Source organism: Rhineura floridana, chromosome 3 (assembly GCF_030035675.1).
Source record: "Rhineura floridana isolate rRhiFlo1 chromosome 3, rRhiFlo1.hap2, whole genome shotgun sequence".
NCBI lineage: Eukaryota > Metazoa > Chordata > Lepidosauria > Squamata > Rhineuridae > Rhineura > Rhineura floridana.
In genome coordinates, this window is record NC_084482.1 from 197,193,160 (window position 1) to 197,212,673 (window position 19,514).

General features: G+C 43.5%; 2 protein-coding genes across 2 annotated transcripts in view; both read right to left on the reverse strand.

The window, feature by feature from the left end:
• The window catches only part of LOC133381018 (galectin-1-like), a 149,763-nt gene that overhangs the window by 64,972 nt on the left and 65,277 nt on the right, over positions 1-19,514 (reverse strand). The gene's annotated exons all lie outside the window — the stretch shown is intronic.
• LOC133381016 (E3 ubiquitin-protein ligase TRIM7-like) lies at positions 1,806-13,804 on the reverse strand. The gene is made up of 5 exons (XM_061619374.1): positions 13,545-13,804; positions 9,859-10,063; positions 4,861-4,950; positions 3,473-3,553; positions 1,806-2,522 (listed from the first exon to the last, which is right to left on the reverse strand). The coding sequence occupies exons 2-5, from the start codon at positions 9,938-9,940 to the stop codon at positions 1,999-2,001; spliced, it is 777 nt and encodes a 258-aa protein (XP_061475358.1). The 5' UTR covers positions 9,941-10,063; positions 13,545-13,804; the 3' UTR covers positions 1,806-1,998.

Sequence of the window (19,514 nt, forward strand, 5' to 3'; positions counted from 1 at the left end):
GTTCTTTCAGGATTTGGCTCCTAGCTCAGGGTGACCTTGGGCTGCCCTTATTACTTATTGCTCTGAGCTGTTTTACTTCAATTAAATAATGGAATAAATGGGAGCTACTTACCCTCTTTTCGCTCTAATGCTTAACTCGCCTTGATGCTTTGTCAGCTGGGGCTCCCTCTAGCTCGTGGAGCAGGCTCCCTTGCTAGGGTGCTCTGACTTTATATGTGTGGCTGGTTCCTCCCAGCTACTGCTGCCAGCCAGTGATGTGTTACTTGAGGCTGATGGCTCAACTGTCAGCTGGGGCTTAACTCTTTAGGATTCTCAGGCTTCCTTCCTTTGAAGGCAGGAAGGCAGGCTTCCTTCCTGAGCGAGGGGCAGGGATGTTTAAGCTTTTGGCTGCTTTTAATCTAAGCAAGGGGCTGCGACTTCCAGGCAAGTCTTTTTTGTTTGTTGTTTTCCCACCTAGAGCTATTACCTTTTTGCTATCATGGCCTGGCCCTCTCCTCCACCACCACCCCACACACACTCTACCTGTTCTTGTCTGCCTAATGTAGAACAACCATGGCTAACATGTGGGCCCTCTGCTATTGTTGGACTACGGGTCCCATCTTTCCTGGCCATTGGCCTTGGTGGTTGGGTCAAATGGGAGTTGGCGTCCAATAACCTCTACAAAGCCACAGATGAGCCACCTCTGATGTGTTGTCATTTCGGTGTTCTGTAGAACTTAGCATGCTGTGTGTTAAGTTGTCAGAGTTGTAGCAGTGGCCTTTCTTCCTCTCGAGATTTCTCCCTTTTGAAGCTAGTTAGTGACTCAGATAAGAAGGAGAAGATCAGAAAGGGCAGTAAAATGAGTCCAAGGCCTGTGCATTCCCTTCTTCCTTACCTTGCAAGCAATGTTTCGTGTGTTTCACAAATGATATGAAGCTATCTGATGTTTCTGGAAATAAAATCAAATGGCATGGTGCCGGCAGTTCTTTCACTCGAGCAAGCAGCCCAAAGGAAAAGCAGCGTTCCCTGGCTGTCCCACATCATCCTGTTCAAAGGCAGCCCCAATCAAACCACTGTATGAATGCTTGCAGGCTGCACGATTTCAGTCTCTCATCAAGGGGAGCAGCTAGGAAACTTCAAAAAGCGGAGACCCGAAAGGTAACAGTGGGGAGGGGGGGAAGGGCAGTGTCCATTTCCAATGAAGGACATGAGAAGTGCCCTGCAAGATCAGACCAGTGGTTCATGAGGATCTTTACATCAAAGGTAGGAAACTGCTGGCCAGATGTGGCTCCTAGGTCCTCTCAGTCAGGCCCACTGTGTCTGCTTCTTGCACACCCCTCCCACCTTAAGAAGAGCCCTGCTGGATCAGGCCAGTGGCCCACCTAGTCCAGCATCCTGTTCTCACAGTGGTCAACCAGATGCCTCTGGGAAGCCCGCAAACAGAACCAGCCGCTCTCCCACCCTGAGATTCCCAGCAACTGATATTCAGAAGCAGCCCAACCAAAGAGGTGAACCTTCAAAGGTACTAAAGAGACATGTTTCCTGAATGAGGAATGTCTATACTTTTTGCTCCCCTAAATAATTAAAATGTGTCTCATTTCCCAAAATATAGGAGGGAAGTTCGCATGACCCAAGTTACACAAAGCGCCTGTTTGCTTCTCTGGTTTTGTTAAAAAGAGAGAGAGAGAGAGCTTGCTTGTCATGATAGAGAGTTAACTATATTGGAACCTCCAGTCCAGGCCTCTATTTTGGAGGAGATTATTATTTTTTAAATGTGTATCCAAGGAGCCCAGGGTGGCAAACATGAACATGTTAAAACAATAGAATTTAAAATAAAACAAAACCTATTTATTAAAAACAATTAAAACCATCAAAAACAATTAAAGGCCATCTAAAAAACAATTTAAAACCATCAAAAAACATTTAAAGGTGATAAGGAGAAACATCAGGTAAGTCCTCCAGGGTCATAGAGTCTAGAATGCTCTAGAGAGAGATTACTTTTGTGCTGATTCCAGCGTCTCAGGGATGTAGTACAAGTTCAGTCCCGTTCCACACACGGAACCAAGGGTAGACCCTTTCCCCAGAAAAAGCAGCTGAATTGAAAGTGTAGAGTGAAACCTTGGTTTCAGGGTTGAAAAAATCCACCTGCTGTGCGATGTAGTCCAGAAACACGCGGATCCTCTGTGGCCTTTTGTCAAGTTGAAGCCGTGTGTGTTGTGGGGAGGTGAAAGCCAGGTAGTTTCCAGCCCCCCAATATTCTCCTATCCCCCAGATGCCTTCGGTGGTGCTAAAGTCCGGTAACCCTTTTCTCTTCACAGACTCCTTGGCAACCCCCACAGCCCATTCCCCCTTGCCCTTCACTTCAACTTCCCAGCAGTGTTTCCCGGTGGTGAATCCGTCCTGGCCCAGCACCCAAACCCGCTTATCAAATCTCTCGGTGTTGTTTGGAATGTTCTGCTCCTCCTGTCCCCAGCTCACGCTTTTCCGATCTCTGGACAGGACAAGCCGCCGATGAGCAGTCTTTGGATCCAGAGTCACACTGGCTGCAAGAAAAAAAGAAAAATATCAGAGCATATGATGGTAGATTCCAGCCCTACTTCCAGAATTTGACAAAACATCTCCATCTTGGGTTGGTATATGAGGAAGATTTTTTTTCCTGTTGTAGCTTGCCCCATCACAAATTATTATTATTATTAATAATAACAACAACAACATTTATATCCCACCTTTTCTCCAAGGAGCTCAAGGTGGCATACATGGTTCTCCCCCTCTTCATTTAGTCTCCACAACAACCCTGTGAGTTAGGTTAGCCAAGAGGCAGTGACTGGCCCGAGGTCGCCCAGCGAGCTTCATGGCTGTGTGGGGTTTCAAACCCTGGTCTCCCAGGACCTAGTCCAACACTCTACCCACTACACCACACTGATGTAATAGTGAAAGGAGAAGCTTTACATCCTGCAGGGGTGAGGAACAGTTTTCAGCCCTGGGGTCACATTCCCATGTGATGAATCTTCTGATGGATGTGACTACAGAAGACGACATTCCAGCCGCGCACAAGAGGTTTCTGCACAAACCTCTCTCCATTCTCCCTCCAAGCAAGCAAAGAGGCATTACTGCAGTTCAAGGACCCATTCCAGCAAGGCAAAAACAATGGAGGGGATGCACCAATCAGGAACAGAGAGGGGTGTGGCCTGGGGAGAGTCCTGAGGGCCAGACAGAGAAGCATGAAGGGCCACATTTAAGCCTTCTGTAAAAGGTCTGGCATTCAGGCCTGGCAGTAACAGGACAGTGATTCTGAATCTGGGGTGAGCAACTTTGCTCACTTGCATTGCGCAGGCAAATAAGTCGTACAGAATTATTTGCTCTGTAATCCCCTTTGCGCAACGCACCATGCCTCTACTCTGCTTTGTAGTCTGGGTTAATTAGATTGAACAGCGGAAGCTGCTGTGGTGGAGGATTATTCAAGAAGCCAACTAAAAGAAAGAGTTTAAATTACCTGTTGAACTTCCTGGGACCCAGTCGCATGAATTGGCCAAAGGCAATGGGGAGGAACCATCTTGCACACGTCTCTGGAAAACTTTCAAAACAGCTCAGGTTAAGGCAGGGATGATGAACCTCTGGCCTTCCAGATGTCCTTGGGTTCCCATCAGCCCTGACTGTCAGGCACACAGGAAACTGTCTTATACCAAGTCAGGCCATTGGCCCATCTATCGCAGTATTGTCTGTGCTCTATACCGATTGGTAGAAGCTCCCCAGGGTTTCAGGCAGGGGACATTCTACCTGGAGATATGGGGGACTGAACCTGGAACATTCTGCATGCAAAGCAGCAGTTCTTTCTCTGACCTATGGCTGGGACTGATTGCAGTTGGACTCCAAAAACATCTGGTGGATAGATGGGGGTAGGGGTTACATAGGGTTAAGGTCACTGGGTTGCAACCTGGAGATCACAACTGTCTGCCCCACAGTGGTGAAGGGTTAGTTGCCACAGCTTCAGTTCACCCTCTCCCCTCTGCTGTAGCCAAATGAGATTCATGCCTCCTTCACCAGGCAGGAGCGGAGAATGGGCAAAGGCAACAGAGGAGACACAAAATGCTGTGGCAAGATCCTCGGTTAAAAGAGGCAGATGGGATGTGATCTCCCGTTTTCAGTTTGACAGCTTTTCATGCCACCATTTTGCTGTAATGTTATAACTTTTCCATGACAGGATGAAAATCAACAGGTAAAGCACTTTCTTGGCGTGGACATCCCCTAGTGCAGAATGCCACACCTGCCTTATGCCTGAGGTTAGTGCAGCACCCTCATTCCTTCAAAATTCATCACTGTTCCATTAGAAGTACTCACAGTGATGTATTAACACAAAAACAATAAAGTCAACAATAAATAAAATATCTGGAAATACCAGATACTAAATCAAGAATTAACCTGTTAGGCTATGGGCAAGAGAACAGGCTGCTTTCAAAAATTCTTAAGAGTGACATAATGGTTTTCCTGTAGATTTGGTCACTTACATTTTGCATCCGTCTCTTAAAATGATATCTGTTTTTTGACAACTAGCGCTGCGAAGGGAAAAGCTTTGCCAGCTGTATTTTGAGGTGTCAGGGTCCCACTTAAGACATATGACAGGGAAAGGGACTTTTTTCAGCCTGACGGTTGCATGACTTTGGGGGCTACCTTCTGGGGGCCACATGCCAGTAGTGGGCAGGGCCAGAGGCAAAAGTAGGCAGAGCAATCAATGTAAATTTTACTTTTGCACAATCGGCACTTACTCAACACCCCCCTCTCTCTCCTTCATCCAGACAAGCAAGCAGTATCATCTGACTTCAAGGACATATTTCAGCCAGGCAAAACCGCCACAATATATTTAAAAAAACAGCAGAAACCTACCTAGCAGAAAAGCGGTTAGGCCCACGTTCAGAGCGATGCTTCCTGCCAGTAAGCCCCCCAGCGTGATTTTCCAGCATTTTGAAGAAGATTCTGTGGAGTTTTAAGTTTCATCAGGAAGGTGCAACAATAGCAATTTTGAATGGATGAAAAGTAGAAGTGGGACCTGCAACAAAATGTTGCAGCATGGAGCGTTTCCACACAGGGTTCCAGCCAGTCATGCCCTCTTTCAGACTATTTCATTCCACCATCACTCCTCCATCCAAAAGTCCATCAGCATTCTGTGCCCACTGAGGGAGCATGCTCATCTTCATTGGCTTGTTTTTGGGTTTCCGCCCATTAGGGATTCCTCCCCCCAAAGAAAAGATTTCTTCTACTTTGCAAACTTGCTGATACCTGCGTCTTATGCATGAATGATGCCATTTTTGTTACACAAGGATCCCCCCCCCCAGAAGAATGAATTCAGTATTAATATATAGGATTGTTTTGCCTCCTTGACACCAGGCATGGCATTGTCTGGTCAAGCAAAAGAAAGTCCTTCTTCATACAGCGCATAGTTAAACTATGGAATTTGCTCCCACAGGAGGCAGTGATGGATAAAGCTATCAATGGCAACTAGGCATGAAGGCTGTGTGCTCTGCCTCCATAGGCAGAGGCAGCATGCTTCCGAATACTAATTGCTGGCAACTGTAGGAGGGCAGAGTGCTCTTGCACTCAGGTCCTGCTTGTGGGCTTCCCACAGGCAAATGGTTATCCACTGTGAGAACAGGATGCTGTCCTAGAAGGGCCATTGGCCTGATTCAGCAGGCTCTTCTTCTGTTCTTCAACGATTTCAGAGCTGAAACTGAGATTTGAACCAGAGACTTCGAGCTCATGTGTCCGACTGCTATGCTACAAGATCTTTGCACTCGATTTTCTGGAAAAGGGACTTTTCGGGACACCATTTGAGAGGGTGCAAAAGGCCCTCAGATGTACTTAGGAATGAAACTGCAAACACAAGTGAAGATCATTTATTGAGGTAATACTTTTATGTCTCATAATGACTATGGCAAGTTTTATCATAGAAGAGCCACCCTTTTTTGTTGGCAAGTCAGGGGATGTATGTCTTTGGCATACCAGGGACATGATGGCTGTGGCCTGGGGAGGAAGTATGGCTTGGCTAGAGTTTTGAGGGCCAGCTAGAGAGGCCTGGAGGGCCACATTCAGCCCCTGGGCCTGAGGTTTCCTACCCCTGGATTTTCGGTAATCAGCAGAGGATAATAACATGTCTTTTCCTGCTGTGAGAAGCTTCTGCAGACAAATTGTATGTGAAATGCACAGGGCTCAAGATTCTGGGTGGGGAAAATAAGAAAGTAAGAAGAGCCTGCTGGATCAGGCCAGTGGCCCCATCTAGTCCATCACCCTTCTTCACAGTGGCCAATCAGCCGCCCATGGGAAACCAGCAAGTGTGCACCTGGGTGCAAAGAGCACTACCCCCTCCTCTGGTTTCTAGCAACTGGTATTTGGAGGCATGCTGCCTCATGGAGGCAGAGCAGAGCCATCATGGTTAGTAGCCACTGATAGCCTTTTCCTCCATGAATCTGTCTAATCCTCTTTTAAATCCATCATTACCTCTTGTAGGAGCTAATTCCATAGTTCAACTATGCCCAGTGTGAAGTGCTTTCTTTTGTCTGTCCTGAATCTCCCAACATTCAGCTTCACTGGATGTCCATGAGTTCTAGTGTTATGAGAGAGGAAAAAAAACTATCTTTCTCCGTGCCATGCATAATTTTATGCACTTCTAGCATGTCATCTCTTACTCATCTTTTTGTAAATTAAAAAGCCCCAAATTTTGCAGCCTTTCCTCATAGGGCAGTCACTCCAACCCCCTGATCATTTTGGTTGCCCTTTTCTAAACCTTTTCTAATTCTACAATATATTTTTTGAGGTGAGGCGACCAGAACTGTACACAGTATTCCATATGCGGCTGCATCATAACTTTATACAACGGCATTTTGATGTCAGCAGTTTTATTTTCAGGACCTTTCCAAATGATCCTTAGAATGGAATTTGCCTTTTTCACAGCTGCCTCGTGCTGAATTGACATCCTTATCAAGCTATCCACTATGACCTCAAGGTCTTGTTCCTGGTCAGTCACTGCCAGCTCAGACCTCATGAGCATATAAGTGAAATTAAGAAGTTTTGCTCCAATATGTTGCACTTGTTTACACTGAATTTAATTACACTTGTTTACATTGAATTTCATTTGCCATTTTACCGCAACCCTGAACAATTTAGTATCTTCAACAAGCTTGGCCATCTCACTTCTCACCCCTAACTCTAGATAATTTATGAACAAGTTAAAAAGCACAGATCCCAGTACCGATCCTTGGGGAACTCCATTTTCTATATCCCTCCATTGGGAGAACTGTCCATTTATTCCTGTTTTCTGCTTTCTGTCTCCTAGCTAGTTCCTGATCCACAAGAGGACTTCTCTTATTCCATGACTACTAAGCTTACTCAGGAATCTTTGGGGAGGTGTCTTGTAAAAAGCTTTTTGAAAGTCCAAGTACACTATGTCAACCTCTATCTATATTCTTGTTGACACTCTCAAAGAACTCTAATAAGTTGGTGAAAAAGGATTTACCCTTGTAGAAGCCATGCAGGTTCTGCTTTGCAAGGCTTGCTCTTCTATATGCTTGGTGCTTTTATCGTTAACAATACTTTCTAGCAGTTTTCTCTGGACAGACATTAAGCTAACCGGCCTATAATTTCCAGGATCCCCCCCTGGATCCCTTTTAAAGATTAGCATTATATTGGCCACTTTCCAGTCCTTGGGTACGGAGGTGGATCTGAAGGACAAGTTACATATTTTTGTTAGAAGACCAGCTATCTCACATCTGAGTTCTTTTGAGAATTCTTGGGTGGATGCCATCCAGACCTGGTGATTTGTCAGTTTTATTTTGTCTATTAAGTCTAGAACTTCATCTCTTGTCACTGCTATTTGCCTCAGTTCCTCAGACTCCTTTCCTGTAAAAGTTAGTCCAGGCACAGGGATCTGTCCTATATCCTCCACTGTGAAGACAGATGCAAATAATTCATTTAGCTTCTCTGCAATCTTCTTATCCTGCTTTAGCACACCTTTGACTCATTCTCATCCAACGGTCCAATCGCCTCCCTAGATGGTCTCCTGCCTTGAAGGTATTTAAAGATTTTTTTCTTGTTGGTTTTTATGTTTTTAGCAATGTGCTCCTCAAATTTATTTTGTAAGCATCCCTTATTGTCTTCTTGCATTTCTTTTGCCAGAATTTGTGTTCCTTTTTATTCTACTCATTTGGACAAGACATCCATTTTTGAAGGAAGTCTGCTTGCCTCTTATAGCTTCTTTGACTCTGCTCATTAACCACACCAACATCCTCTTGGCCTTGGTGGTACCTTTCCTGGTCTGTAGTATACACTACAGCTGAGCTTCTAATATTGTGTCTTTAAACAACTCCCAAGCATTTTGGGGTGATTTGACCCCCTGGACTTTGCCTTTCAACTTTCTTTTTACCAATCCCCTCATTTGGGGAAGCTTCCTCTTTGGAAGTCAAATGTGACTGTGTCGGATTTTCTTGCCAGTTGGCCACTTACATGTTTGTTTAATTTAATAGCACTATGGTCACTGCTCCCAAGTGGTTCCCCAACACATACATCTTGCACGAGGTCATGGGTGCCATTTAAAGTTAAAGTGGGATTGCTTAATTTCAAATTAGGCTAGAGTCAATTATCCTATTGTCCATTCGTTTGTCTTTATAACCGTGTAAAGCATTTGCTAAGAAGCTTGAATTAGCCTTCCTCCACCTGGTGTCCCCCAAATATTTTGAACTCCAACTCCCATCAGCCCCAGCCAGCATGGCCCGTGGGCAGGGATCATAGGACTTGTAGTCTGGAGGGCACCAGGGTGAAGAAGACTGGCACACTCTGAAATCATTATAATCCTATTATCATTCATTATCATCAAAAGAAGGGCCAGATTCATGGAAGATAAAGCTATCAGTGCTTACTAGCCATGATGGCTATGTTCTAACTCCACTGTCAGAGGCAGTAGACCTCTGAGAATTTCAAGTTGTTAGGAATTTGCAAGTAGGGCGAGTGGCTGTTGCACTCAGGTCCAGCTTGCAAGCTTCCCATAGGTATCTGGTTGGCTAGTGCAAGATGCTGGGCTACACAGGCCTTTGGCCTGATCCAGCAGGGCTCTTCTTATGAGCAATCAATACCATGAATGAATGTGACTAATGTTGGGCATGACAGACTGTCAAAATAGTTTTCCGTTCTTGTGTAATTGGGTGCATTTCCTCACTGGATGGGGAAAGCAGGAAGTGTGATCAGCATGACCATGCCTCTTTCCTAATCACTGCTGGTTTATAATCTCACCACTTCTTTTGAAAAAAGGAAACAATTTTTATCCTGCCATTCCTTCGAAGTGCTCAGGGCAGCATACATAGCTTGTAGCCTCACAGCCACCTTTTGAAGTAGATTCAGTGGTGGAGCTAAGTAATTTTAGACTCTGAGTTCAGACTTAATGGTTTTAGGCCCCCCTTCTTTAGATGGTAATATGTATTCCTTCATTTACTTCAATATGTAGTAAGCCAGCCATACTGTGTTTTGGGTCCCTCCTAGGATTACCAGGTTCAATCCCTGAGACTGATCCTGTATCTTTAGGAGAAGAGAAGGTCAGCCAAGAGCAGGTGTTCTTGTAACCCTGTAATGGGAAAAACCACAAGGTGGAATTCTCCCTTCCCCCTGCACAACTTTTAAAGATACAGAAGACCTCTTGGAGGTTGGGCCTGGCAACTCCACTATTCTATAATTCTATATCCCTCCCAAGTCTTAGTCCAACACCCTGACCACTACACCACACATACTCTCTCCTAATAACAGCAACTTTGGCAAGAAATTAAACATCCTGTACTGGACTTACTCCATTTGCATTACTTGCTAGCCAGCTAAAGGCTACAGTGACCCAGTTTAAGTCCATACCTTGTGCCTTTGGGGGAGCAGGTTGTGTGTAGGTCTCTCTCGATCCTGCTTGTATTCTCATGTATCCCTCTTCATCCTCCATTTTCTAAGATCTCTCTCTTCAGAGTTACCTTAACCCTGGGAGATGCTGGTGCTGTGCGTGAGATGATCCCTGAAAGCTTGACTTTTTGTCTTTGGAAAGGGAACTTCAATGTTTCTAAGACAACTGAAGCCACAAAACATTATGTAACTATTATGCAAGCAAGAACAAGTCCCAGTCTGCTGCAAATGAGCCTTCCTCAGTTGCTTTTGATGTCATCTGAAGCCAAACCCATCAAACATCTTTGGCAATCTCTCTGAGGTTTGTGACTGCCTCGCTTACACAAGATCTGTATACTACAGTAGTTATGTCATAAACTGAAGCTGAATCCTGGTAAGATGGAAACCCTGTGGGAGAGCGCTGAGGTTTCCAAGTTTGGGAAACTGGCAGTTTGCCTATACTTGACAGGGTTGCACCCTCCCTTAGGAAGCACGTTTGTAGCTTGGGAATACTCTTAGAGCCACCACTGTCACTGGAGGCACAGCTAGTTGTCCCCAGTGACTGAGGTCACCTCCACACCATACACTGATTAAAGCACATGGCTTCCCCCAAAGAATCCTGGGAACTGTCGTTTGTTATTTATTATTTTATTTAATTATTTATTAGATTTATATCCTGCCCTTCCTCCTAGTAGGAGCCCAGGGCGGCAAACAAAAGCACTAAAAACACTCTAAAACATCATAAAAATAGACTTTAAAATATATTACAACTAAACATCCTTCAAAACATATTAAAACAAAACACCTTTTTAAAAACACTTTAAAAACATCTTAAAAATCAATTCCATCACAGATGCAGACTTGGATAAGGTCTTTCGAGGATAATGGGAGCTATAGTTTACCCCTCACAGGGCTACAGTTCCCAGCATCCTTAACAAACAACAGTTCCCAGGATTCTTTGGGGGAAGCCATTACTGTTGTTGTTATGTCCCTTCGTGGTATAAATGCTTTAAATGTATGGTGTGGATGTGGCCCATGACTAGAAGTGCTTGTTCCCAGCTTTGGCTGGTATACCAGCTGTGGCCATTCCTGGACAGCGATCGCCTGGCCACAGTGGTACAGGCATTAGTAATTTCTAGATTAGACTATTATAATGTGCTCCTCAAGGGTCTACCCTTGAGGTTGATTCGGAAGCTGTAGTTAGTGCACAATGTTACAGGCCAGGTTTTGGCCAGAACAGCTCCCTATCAGCATATCACACTGGTGCTGAAAACTGTGCATTGGCTACTAGTATATTACTAGTATACAAGTAAGGAGGCAGGGCTGTAGCTCAGTGGTAGTGCATCTGCTTGCATACAGAAGGTCCCAAGTTCAATTCCCAGCTTCTCCAAGTCCGGCTTGAACAGACTGCTGCCTGGAACCCAAGACAGCCATTGCCGGTTGGTGCAGACAATAAAGAGCTAGATAGACCAATGATCTGACTCAGTATAAGGCAGCTTCCTGTGTTCCTATTGCCAACCTAAATTCAAGATGTTACTGTTCATGTATAAAGAGCCTGGGACCAAGTTTCCTGAAGGTTTGCCTTGTCCCTTATACGCCAGCCAGATCACTGTGATCATCTGGAGAGGCCTCCTGAGACGGTCCCACAGTTATCTGTTACTCATTTAGTTTCTATGTGAACCAAGGCTTTTAGCATAACGGTGTCAGTACTTTGGAACACCGTTCCTATTGAAACCATCTACGATCCTGATATTTCATCACCCTCTGAAAATGTTTCTCGTACGCCTAGCATTTTTAGAGAATTCACTTGATTCGGGATTGGTTATTTGTTCTGCATTTTGTGATTTTAGAATTTTATGATGCTATGATGAGTTTATTGTACACCACGACAATATTTTTAATGAGCTGGCGGTTTACAAACATTCAAATAAATAAATAAATATATGCCTGCTAACAGAAAGAAACCAAACCCAAAGCTTTCAGTGCCAGAGAGAAACTCTTCCTGGCTTTCTTTTTTCTTTTTTTGGTAATGAAATAGTTCTATATGTCCCCATTTACAAATCACTGTTTTGAAAATGCCTTATGGAAGTGAAAACAATCAAGAGTTTTGTGGCGTTTAAAAAACTTTAATACAGCATACACTTTCATGGACTCCGGCCCACTTCGTCAGTTGGAGTGAAATCTTAGTTGGTAGGTATATAAAGGAGCCTATGGTTACTGCCAGTTTTGAGAGGTGCCAGCTGACTGGGATGGGGTGGAATTAGTCTGGTCTGAACCTCTGCTATGTTGTATCCTCTAAGCCACTGTCCCTTTTACCCAGGGGTATAGTCGTCTGGTGTCTCAGAGGGTCTTAGACCCCTTACTTTTTTGGGAGTAGGGTCCCAGCACTCTAACTGCTACACCACACTGTTTCTTCATGATGTTATCCATATTTTCTTGGAAGTAAGCCCTATGGCATTCATTACTCTTTCCATAACCGTTTCTTCAGTCTAGGACAGGGTCCGGAAATGTTTAAGCTTAACTGCATGCCAGTACAACCCTATAGTTGTGTAATTGGAAGCAAGTCCCATTTGAATTCAATGGGACTTACTCCTAAGTAAGTGGGGTATAGGATTCTAATTACATTTACTAGGGATGGACCCTTATTGAACACAATGGGATTTACATGTATTAGATTGCTCTGCGCATCATTCTTTTATCTTGAGTTTCCAATTCAAATGCAATACAAAACTAGAGCAGATGTGACAGCTGGCCATCCAGCCTCTGTATAAATACCTCCAGAGAAGGAGAGCCCACAGCCTCCCAAGGCAGCCTATTCCACGTCTGAACAGCTCTTATTGTTACCAATTCCCATCAGCTCCAGCCATCAGGGTCAGGAGTGATGGGAGTTGTAGTCTCAGGGTATGGTCTGAAGGCACATGAGGCCACCACCTTGGTGAAGTTATGCAGGTCTGGATCTGGTCAATGCCTGGATGAGAAACCTACATGGGAATCGCATGTAAGCAGCCTTGGGTTCCACGGTGAAAGAAAGGCAGGACATCTTTTAAAGAAAGTGAATGAGTAAATAAATAAATAATAATCACGCAAAATCTGGAGGACCAAAACGTTCCCTGCCCTTGGTTTTGAGGTCATGTATTTCCCTCCTTGAATGTTTTGCCTTTCCTGTCCCAACAGCATACGCAGTGATGTCAGGATTTCAATTTGGATTGTCCCTCTCTCCAGAGCAAGGAGAATGGAAAGGGCTGCATCAGAGTCATTGCAGGCATAGATTCTCAGAACTGGGGTGTGATGAGGAGGGAAAGATCTAGTCATGCCTATGCCCCCAAAGCCAGAAGGTAATTATTTAAATTTTCTGCTGGTGTTCTGACAAAGGAGTTGACCATCTGGTCCACATTATAAGAACATAGGAAGCTGCCTCATATGGAGTCAGATCCCTGGTCCATCTCAGGCCAGGATTTTCCACAGACAGGCAGTGGATCTCTAGTGTTTCAGGCATGGGTCTCTCCCAGGCCTACTTGGAGATGCCAGGGATTGAACCTGGGACCTTCTGTACTCAAGGCAGAAGTTCTACCACTGAGCTGTACTGCCCTTCCCCAAAGTCACTGATGAAGACATGAGAAATGCATTACAAATCCTCCTCCAAAGTAAAATAGGAGGTGGGAATATACCTTTGGAGACAGGACACTGGTCAAGACTGTTGGTCCATCTGGCTTCGGTAATGTCTGTTCTTGTTGGCAGTGGCTCCTCGGGTTTGGGAGGAAATCTCCCCGTTGCTCTCCTACCAAATTCTTTTAACTGGAGTTTTCAGGAATTGAGTCTGGGATCTTCTGGATCCAAAGCATGTGCTCTGCTGAGCTATGGTCCCACCCCGAATCAGTGAATGGTGAGCGCTTCCAGGCGACCTCTTTATTGATAATTCATTCTGGTTTGTTTGCAGAGATGTTAGATGATGTTGTGTCAAAGCAAGCACTTTGCAGTGCATTTTCCTGTCGCTTTCCTTATCACAAAAAGTCTGATCTTTTGGGGAAGTGGGTTTGCTGTGCAAGAGCTCCCAGTCATTTGTAATTGTGCATCCCGAATGTGCAGGTATATAATATCTCAGAGGCCAGGAATTGCAGCTGGAATCCTTTTGAGTTTCTTTGTAACATGACTTTTTATGTTCTGAAAATGGTGGCAGAGATGGCAGACAAAAAGAATGGACAGAACAAATTTGAATTAGTTGTTAGTATGTATAGTAGAAAACACATGCAGCAACAGTAACATTCTAACAATCTGTCACTTCCTGCTTCTTCTAATCGTTGAGATAATACCATTCTTTCAGTGCTTGCTTTTTTTAGTTCAGTTTTCACAAACCTTTGTTTCTTATATCCCACCCCCTACCCCCAAAAAATAAAGTTTTTTCTGGCACTTTCCAAGCCAGAAACACAGATCTGCAATGTTTTTCTGGTTTGAAAAACACAGTGAGGTTGAGACCTATCCCAGTACTGCAGGCAAAAAGGGGAAAGGAAACTTGCCATGACGCTGGCCCACATTATAAGAACATAGGAAGCTGCCTCATATGGAGTCAGATCCCTGACTCTATGGCCTTATGGGTCCCTTCCAATGCTACTATTCTATGATTCCGTGATTCTGTTTAGACGCATATTCACTAATAGGCAAAAACTTGTGATTTAAGAATGTACTTATACCGGCAGATGTGTTCTTTGTAACAAGTGAATGATAAATGACAGATTGCATAACCCCTGTGAGGCACCATGTTACTGAAGGAATCCAGTAATTAAATGGCTGTGATTTATTTATTTATTTATTATTTTATTTATCCCGCCCTTGCTCCCAGCAGGAGCCCAGGGCAGCAAACAAAAGCTCTAAAAACACTTCAAAACATCGCAAAAATGGACCTTAATATACATTAAAACAAAACAACTTTAAAAACATTTTTTAAAAAGCTTTGAAGACATCTTAAAAAAAAGATTAAAAAACATTTTTTTTAAAAAAAGTTTAAAACATATTAAAAAGCAATTCCAACACAGAAGCAGACTGGGATGATCAAACTAATCAGATAATCAGACTAGTCAGAGGACCACTCCCACAGCAGATATTTCTTCTACTTTAAACAGTCACGGCTTCCCTGGGAAGGGAATCTTAGCAAGCATAGTTTGTGAAGGGTGCTGAGAGTTGTTAAGAGACTCCTATTCCCCTGACAGAGCTCTGGTGTCTCCTAACAACTCTCAGCACCCTTCACAAACTACACTTTCCAGGATTATATGTTGAAAGTCAAGACTGTTTAAAGTGGAATAAATGTCTGGTGTGGATGTGGCCAGGGACAGCTTTGGTTTAACTTTGGGTTGGAGACTACATGTGTCTGCTGTAGAATAAAAAAGTGGGGGGGAAACCCCAAATAATAATACTGTCAAATGTTTTTCATTTGGAAAGCAAAAGGGCTTTCCCTCTGCCAAGTGCCCACTCATCCAAACTCCTCACTCCCCTCCCTACCTCTACCCTCCCCTCCCCCTTCCCCCTTGGTCCGTTTCACCTATCCTATGAATGATTGCACAGGAGTAAATCCCATTGAAATCAATAAGCATGCAAATGATCAAACCTACCCTACCCTCCTCCTCCCTCCTATCCCCTCTCTCCTGTCCCTCCCCCCTCTCCTTCCAATCCTGTCCCCTCTTTCCTCCCCTCCCCTCCCCCACTTCCCTCCCCTCCCCTCTCCTCTCCCCTTCCCCCTCAGGTCAGTCCTATCCCAAGCATGATTGCACAGGAGTAAATCCCAATTAATTCAATAAGCATGCAAATGATCACCATATGCTCAGAGGTACATGTTACCAAATTCTTCCAAGCTACACAGGAAGTGGATTGCACTGTGAAAGACCAACCCAAATTGTGTTTGTATTTTTACAGATTTGTAGGGCAGTGCAATATCTCAGAGAGGAAGTCAGGTCTCCTGCTGCCCTGGTGCATTCACTATAGCTGCCCAATTTCCCTGCTTTTTAAAGTTTGATAGAAATCGCTGTTGGCTATAAGTACATTCTTAAATCTCAAGTTTTTGCCTATTAGTGAATATGTGTCTAAACAGAATCAGGGAATCATAGAATAGTAGCATTGGAAGTGACCCATAAGGCCAAAAAGTCCAACCCCCTGCTCAGTGGGGTTGGACTTGATGATCTTAAAGGCCATTTCCAACTTAATATTCTATGATATGTAATTAATGTTGTAGTATTGTTTTGCTTTTGATGTCAGCCACCTTCAGAGGGATTTTTTTACCCTGCATAGCAGAATACAAATGTTTGAAATTTGGTTTGATGTGCAAAGAGCTGTGACCTCTGCCTCCTTCCCCACCTCCCTTACCAGTGGAGAGACCACCATTGCTATCTTATGGATAAAAAGAATTATTCTACTACCTCTGTATGTGTGTGTTTATTTTTAATGTTGTTTTAGGCTACTTAGATGTGCAGCAGCCAGGCCAGCACCTTGTAGGGATTTTTTTTAAAGTAACTGAAATGTAATTGCAATGATTACTTTTGAGAAAAAGTAAAGTAATCAGTTACTTTCAGAGCAATTGTAATTGTAACAGTAATTACTACTTTTGGGGCCATGTAATTGTAACTGTAATTTATTACTTTAAAAAAGTAATCTTCCAAGCTCTGTTTATAATAGGTAGCAGTTCCGTCTAGCAGAGGGAACTGCAAGGAGATTACCATAGAGATCTTGAAGCTGAAGTCTAGTATAAATGTCAAATGGGAGGAGCCTGAGCAAGCACTATAGATCTTGTATTCATTCTCTCAATAAAGCTTAGCAAGGAGGTTCCTGTCTTCTCTGAGCAAAGAAAGCACTATTAAAACATGGTTTCAGAAGTGAATCTACTTTCCTGAAGAAAAGGAGGGCTCAAGCACCACTGCTTACAAAGGCAACAAGCACACTGGTGGCAGGAGAAGATACTTTGGCAATGGCAGCCAGCATGATTTCCATTCCAGGGCCCATGGACATGGCAGGTGATGTTTTTTATAACTGGATGTTTATCAAAGTGCAGTGGGAGAATTATGAAATAGCAACAGGACTGGATGGCAAAGATAAAAAGATTAGGGTTGCAACACTGCTCTCAGTGATGGGGGGAAATGTCATTTGCTGCAGCAGCACCTTGATATTACAGCAGCAGACAGACAAGATCCCTCCAAATTGCTAGAAGCCCTTCAAAGGCATTTTGAACCTACTAGAAATGTTATATATGAACGCTACCTCTTTAACAAATGTGCACAAGAACCTGATGAAACTACAGATCAGGGTGTTGCTAAATTATGCAAAAAGGCAGATTCATGTGCATATAGCACTTTAAAAGAAGAACTGACTAGAGACAGATTGGTTATAGGCATTAAGGACAAGGAAGCACAGATGAGAATGCTCCGAAAGTCTGCCTTGACTCTGCAGGAAGCCATGGACACATGCAAGGCTAGTGAACGAACCCTTGTGCAAATGCAAGAAATGCACCCTTCAGAAGATGATAGCATGCATTATATCAGCAAAAATAAACATTCTAACATGCATATGCCATCATGCAAAAATAGTGCTGAGCCCAGAAGATTTCAAAGTGAGAGTTGTGGATACTGTGGCAAAATTCATGATCCTGGCAAATGTCCAGCATTTGGAACTATTTGCAGAAGCTGTGGTAAAAGATATCATTATGCAAGACTTTGCAAACAATCTAAACAGAAAAAATCTGCACAGCATGTGAAACAGATAGGCAATGATGATCTATACAGTAATTCAGACAGTGCTATTTTCTATATGCATGACATCAAAACAGTGTATACTAAGACAAAAAAATGGTTTGTCAAACTTGTATTAGCACCTTGCACAGAAACTTTGCAGTCCTGGCTAAACCAAGACACTGAATGTCAATCAGATGTGTCAACTTTTCTTCTTTTTTAGTATTTTGAACTTTCAAGCGAATAAGGAACTGGGAACTAGGAACCAACAGCGTTGTAAAGAGACAGTGGTACATCTGTAAATGTAATGAGTTACAGAGATTGTCTCAATATGATGCAAGATGGAGAGGCAAAGCCATCACCAAGCAAGGCTAATATGAGACTATATGATAGATAAATACCTCAGCACAGCCATTAACCAAAATGGAGACAATAGTCAAGAAATCAGAAGAAGGCTAGGACTGGGGAGGGCAGCTGTGAGAGAACTAGAAAAGGTCCTCAAATGCCAAGATGTATCACTGAATACCAACGTTAGGATCATTCAGACCATGGTATTCCCGATCTCTATGTATGGGTGTGAAAGTTGGACAGTGAAAAAGGTGGATAAGAGAAAAATCAACTCATTTGAAATGTGGTGCTAGAGGAGAGCTTTGCGGATACCATGGACTGTGAAAAAGACAAATAATTGGGTGTTAGAACAAATTAAACCAGAACTGTCACTAGAAGCTAAAATGATTAAACTGAGGTTATCATACTTTGGACACATCATGAGAAGACATGATTCACTAGAAAAGACAATAATGCTGGGGAAAACAGAAGGGAGTAGAAAAAGAGGAAGGCCAAACAAGAGATGGGTTGATTCCATAAAGGAAGCCACAGACCTGAATGTACAAGATCTGAACTGGGTGGTTCATGACAGATGCTCTTGGAGGTCACTGATTCATAGGGTTGCCATAAGTCGTAACCGACTTGAAGGCACATAACAACATCAGCAGGCACGAGTGAAAGTATGAAACTGGTAACATTAAATACTACACAAGACATCCATACACTCAGACTTGAAGCCAACAGTACCTTGGCTAGGGGACAAGTACAAAGTGGCATAGCAAAGGCACATATTCTAAAAAATTACCATGATGTCTTTGAGGGACTTGGCTGTCTTCCAGGCACCTTACCTTTCAAAGTGGATGACACTGTGCAGCCAGTGCATCATATGCCACGTAGAGTCCCTGTCACATTAAAAGACAAAATAATAACGGCAATAAGACAAATGGAAAAAGATGGAATAATTGCCAAATTGACAGAACCTACCAAGTGGACAAGCAGCATGGTGGGCATAGAGAAACCTAGTAAACTTTGCATCTGTATAGATCCAAGTAATTTAAACATGGCATGATTACGAGCTCACTACTAGATGCCCACCATGGAAGAAACCTTATCAGACCTTGCCAAGGCAAAAATATTCTCTGTTTTAGATGTAAAAGATGGGTATTATTGGCAAATCTTATTAGATGAAGAAAGCAGCCACCTTACTACATTTTGGACCCCAGAAGGAAGTTATAAGTGGCTGAGAATGCCTTTTGGAATAAAACCAGCAGCAGAAGAGTATCAGCACCACCAACAAGGTGCACTGGTGGATCTCAAAGGAATCAGTGTAGTTGCAGATGACATTTTGGTGTATGGCTGTGGAGATTTTTGCATCAAGGTCTTTATCACAGACTGAACGGCATTATGCCCAAATTGAAAAAGAATGCTTAGCAACAGTATTTGCTTGTGAAAAATTTGACCAATATATACAAGGTCAGAAATGCATCAAGGTTGACAACGATCATAAGCATCTGGAAGTTATTTTTAAGAAGTCATTACTATCAGCTCCAAAATGCCTCCAACGCATGCTTCTTAGGCTACAATGCTATCCCTTGAAGGTACATT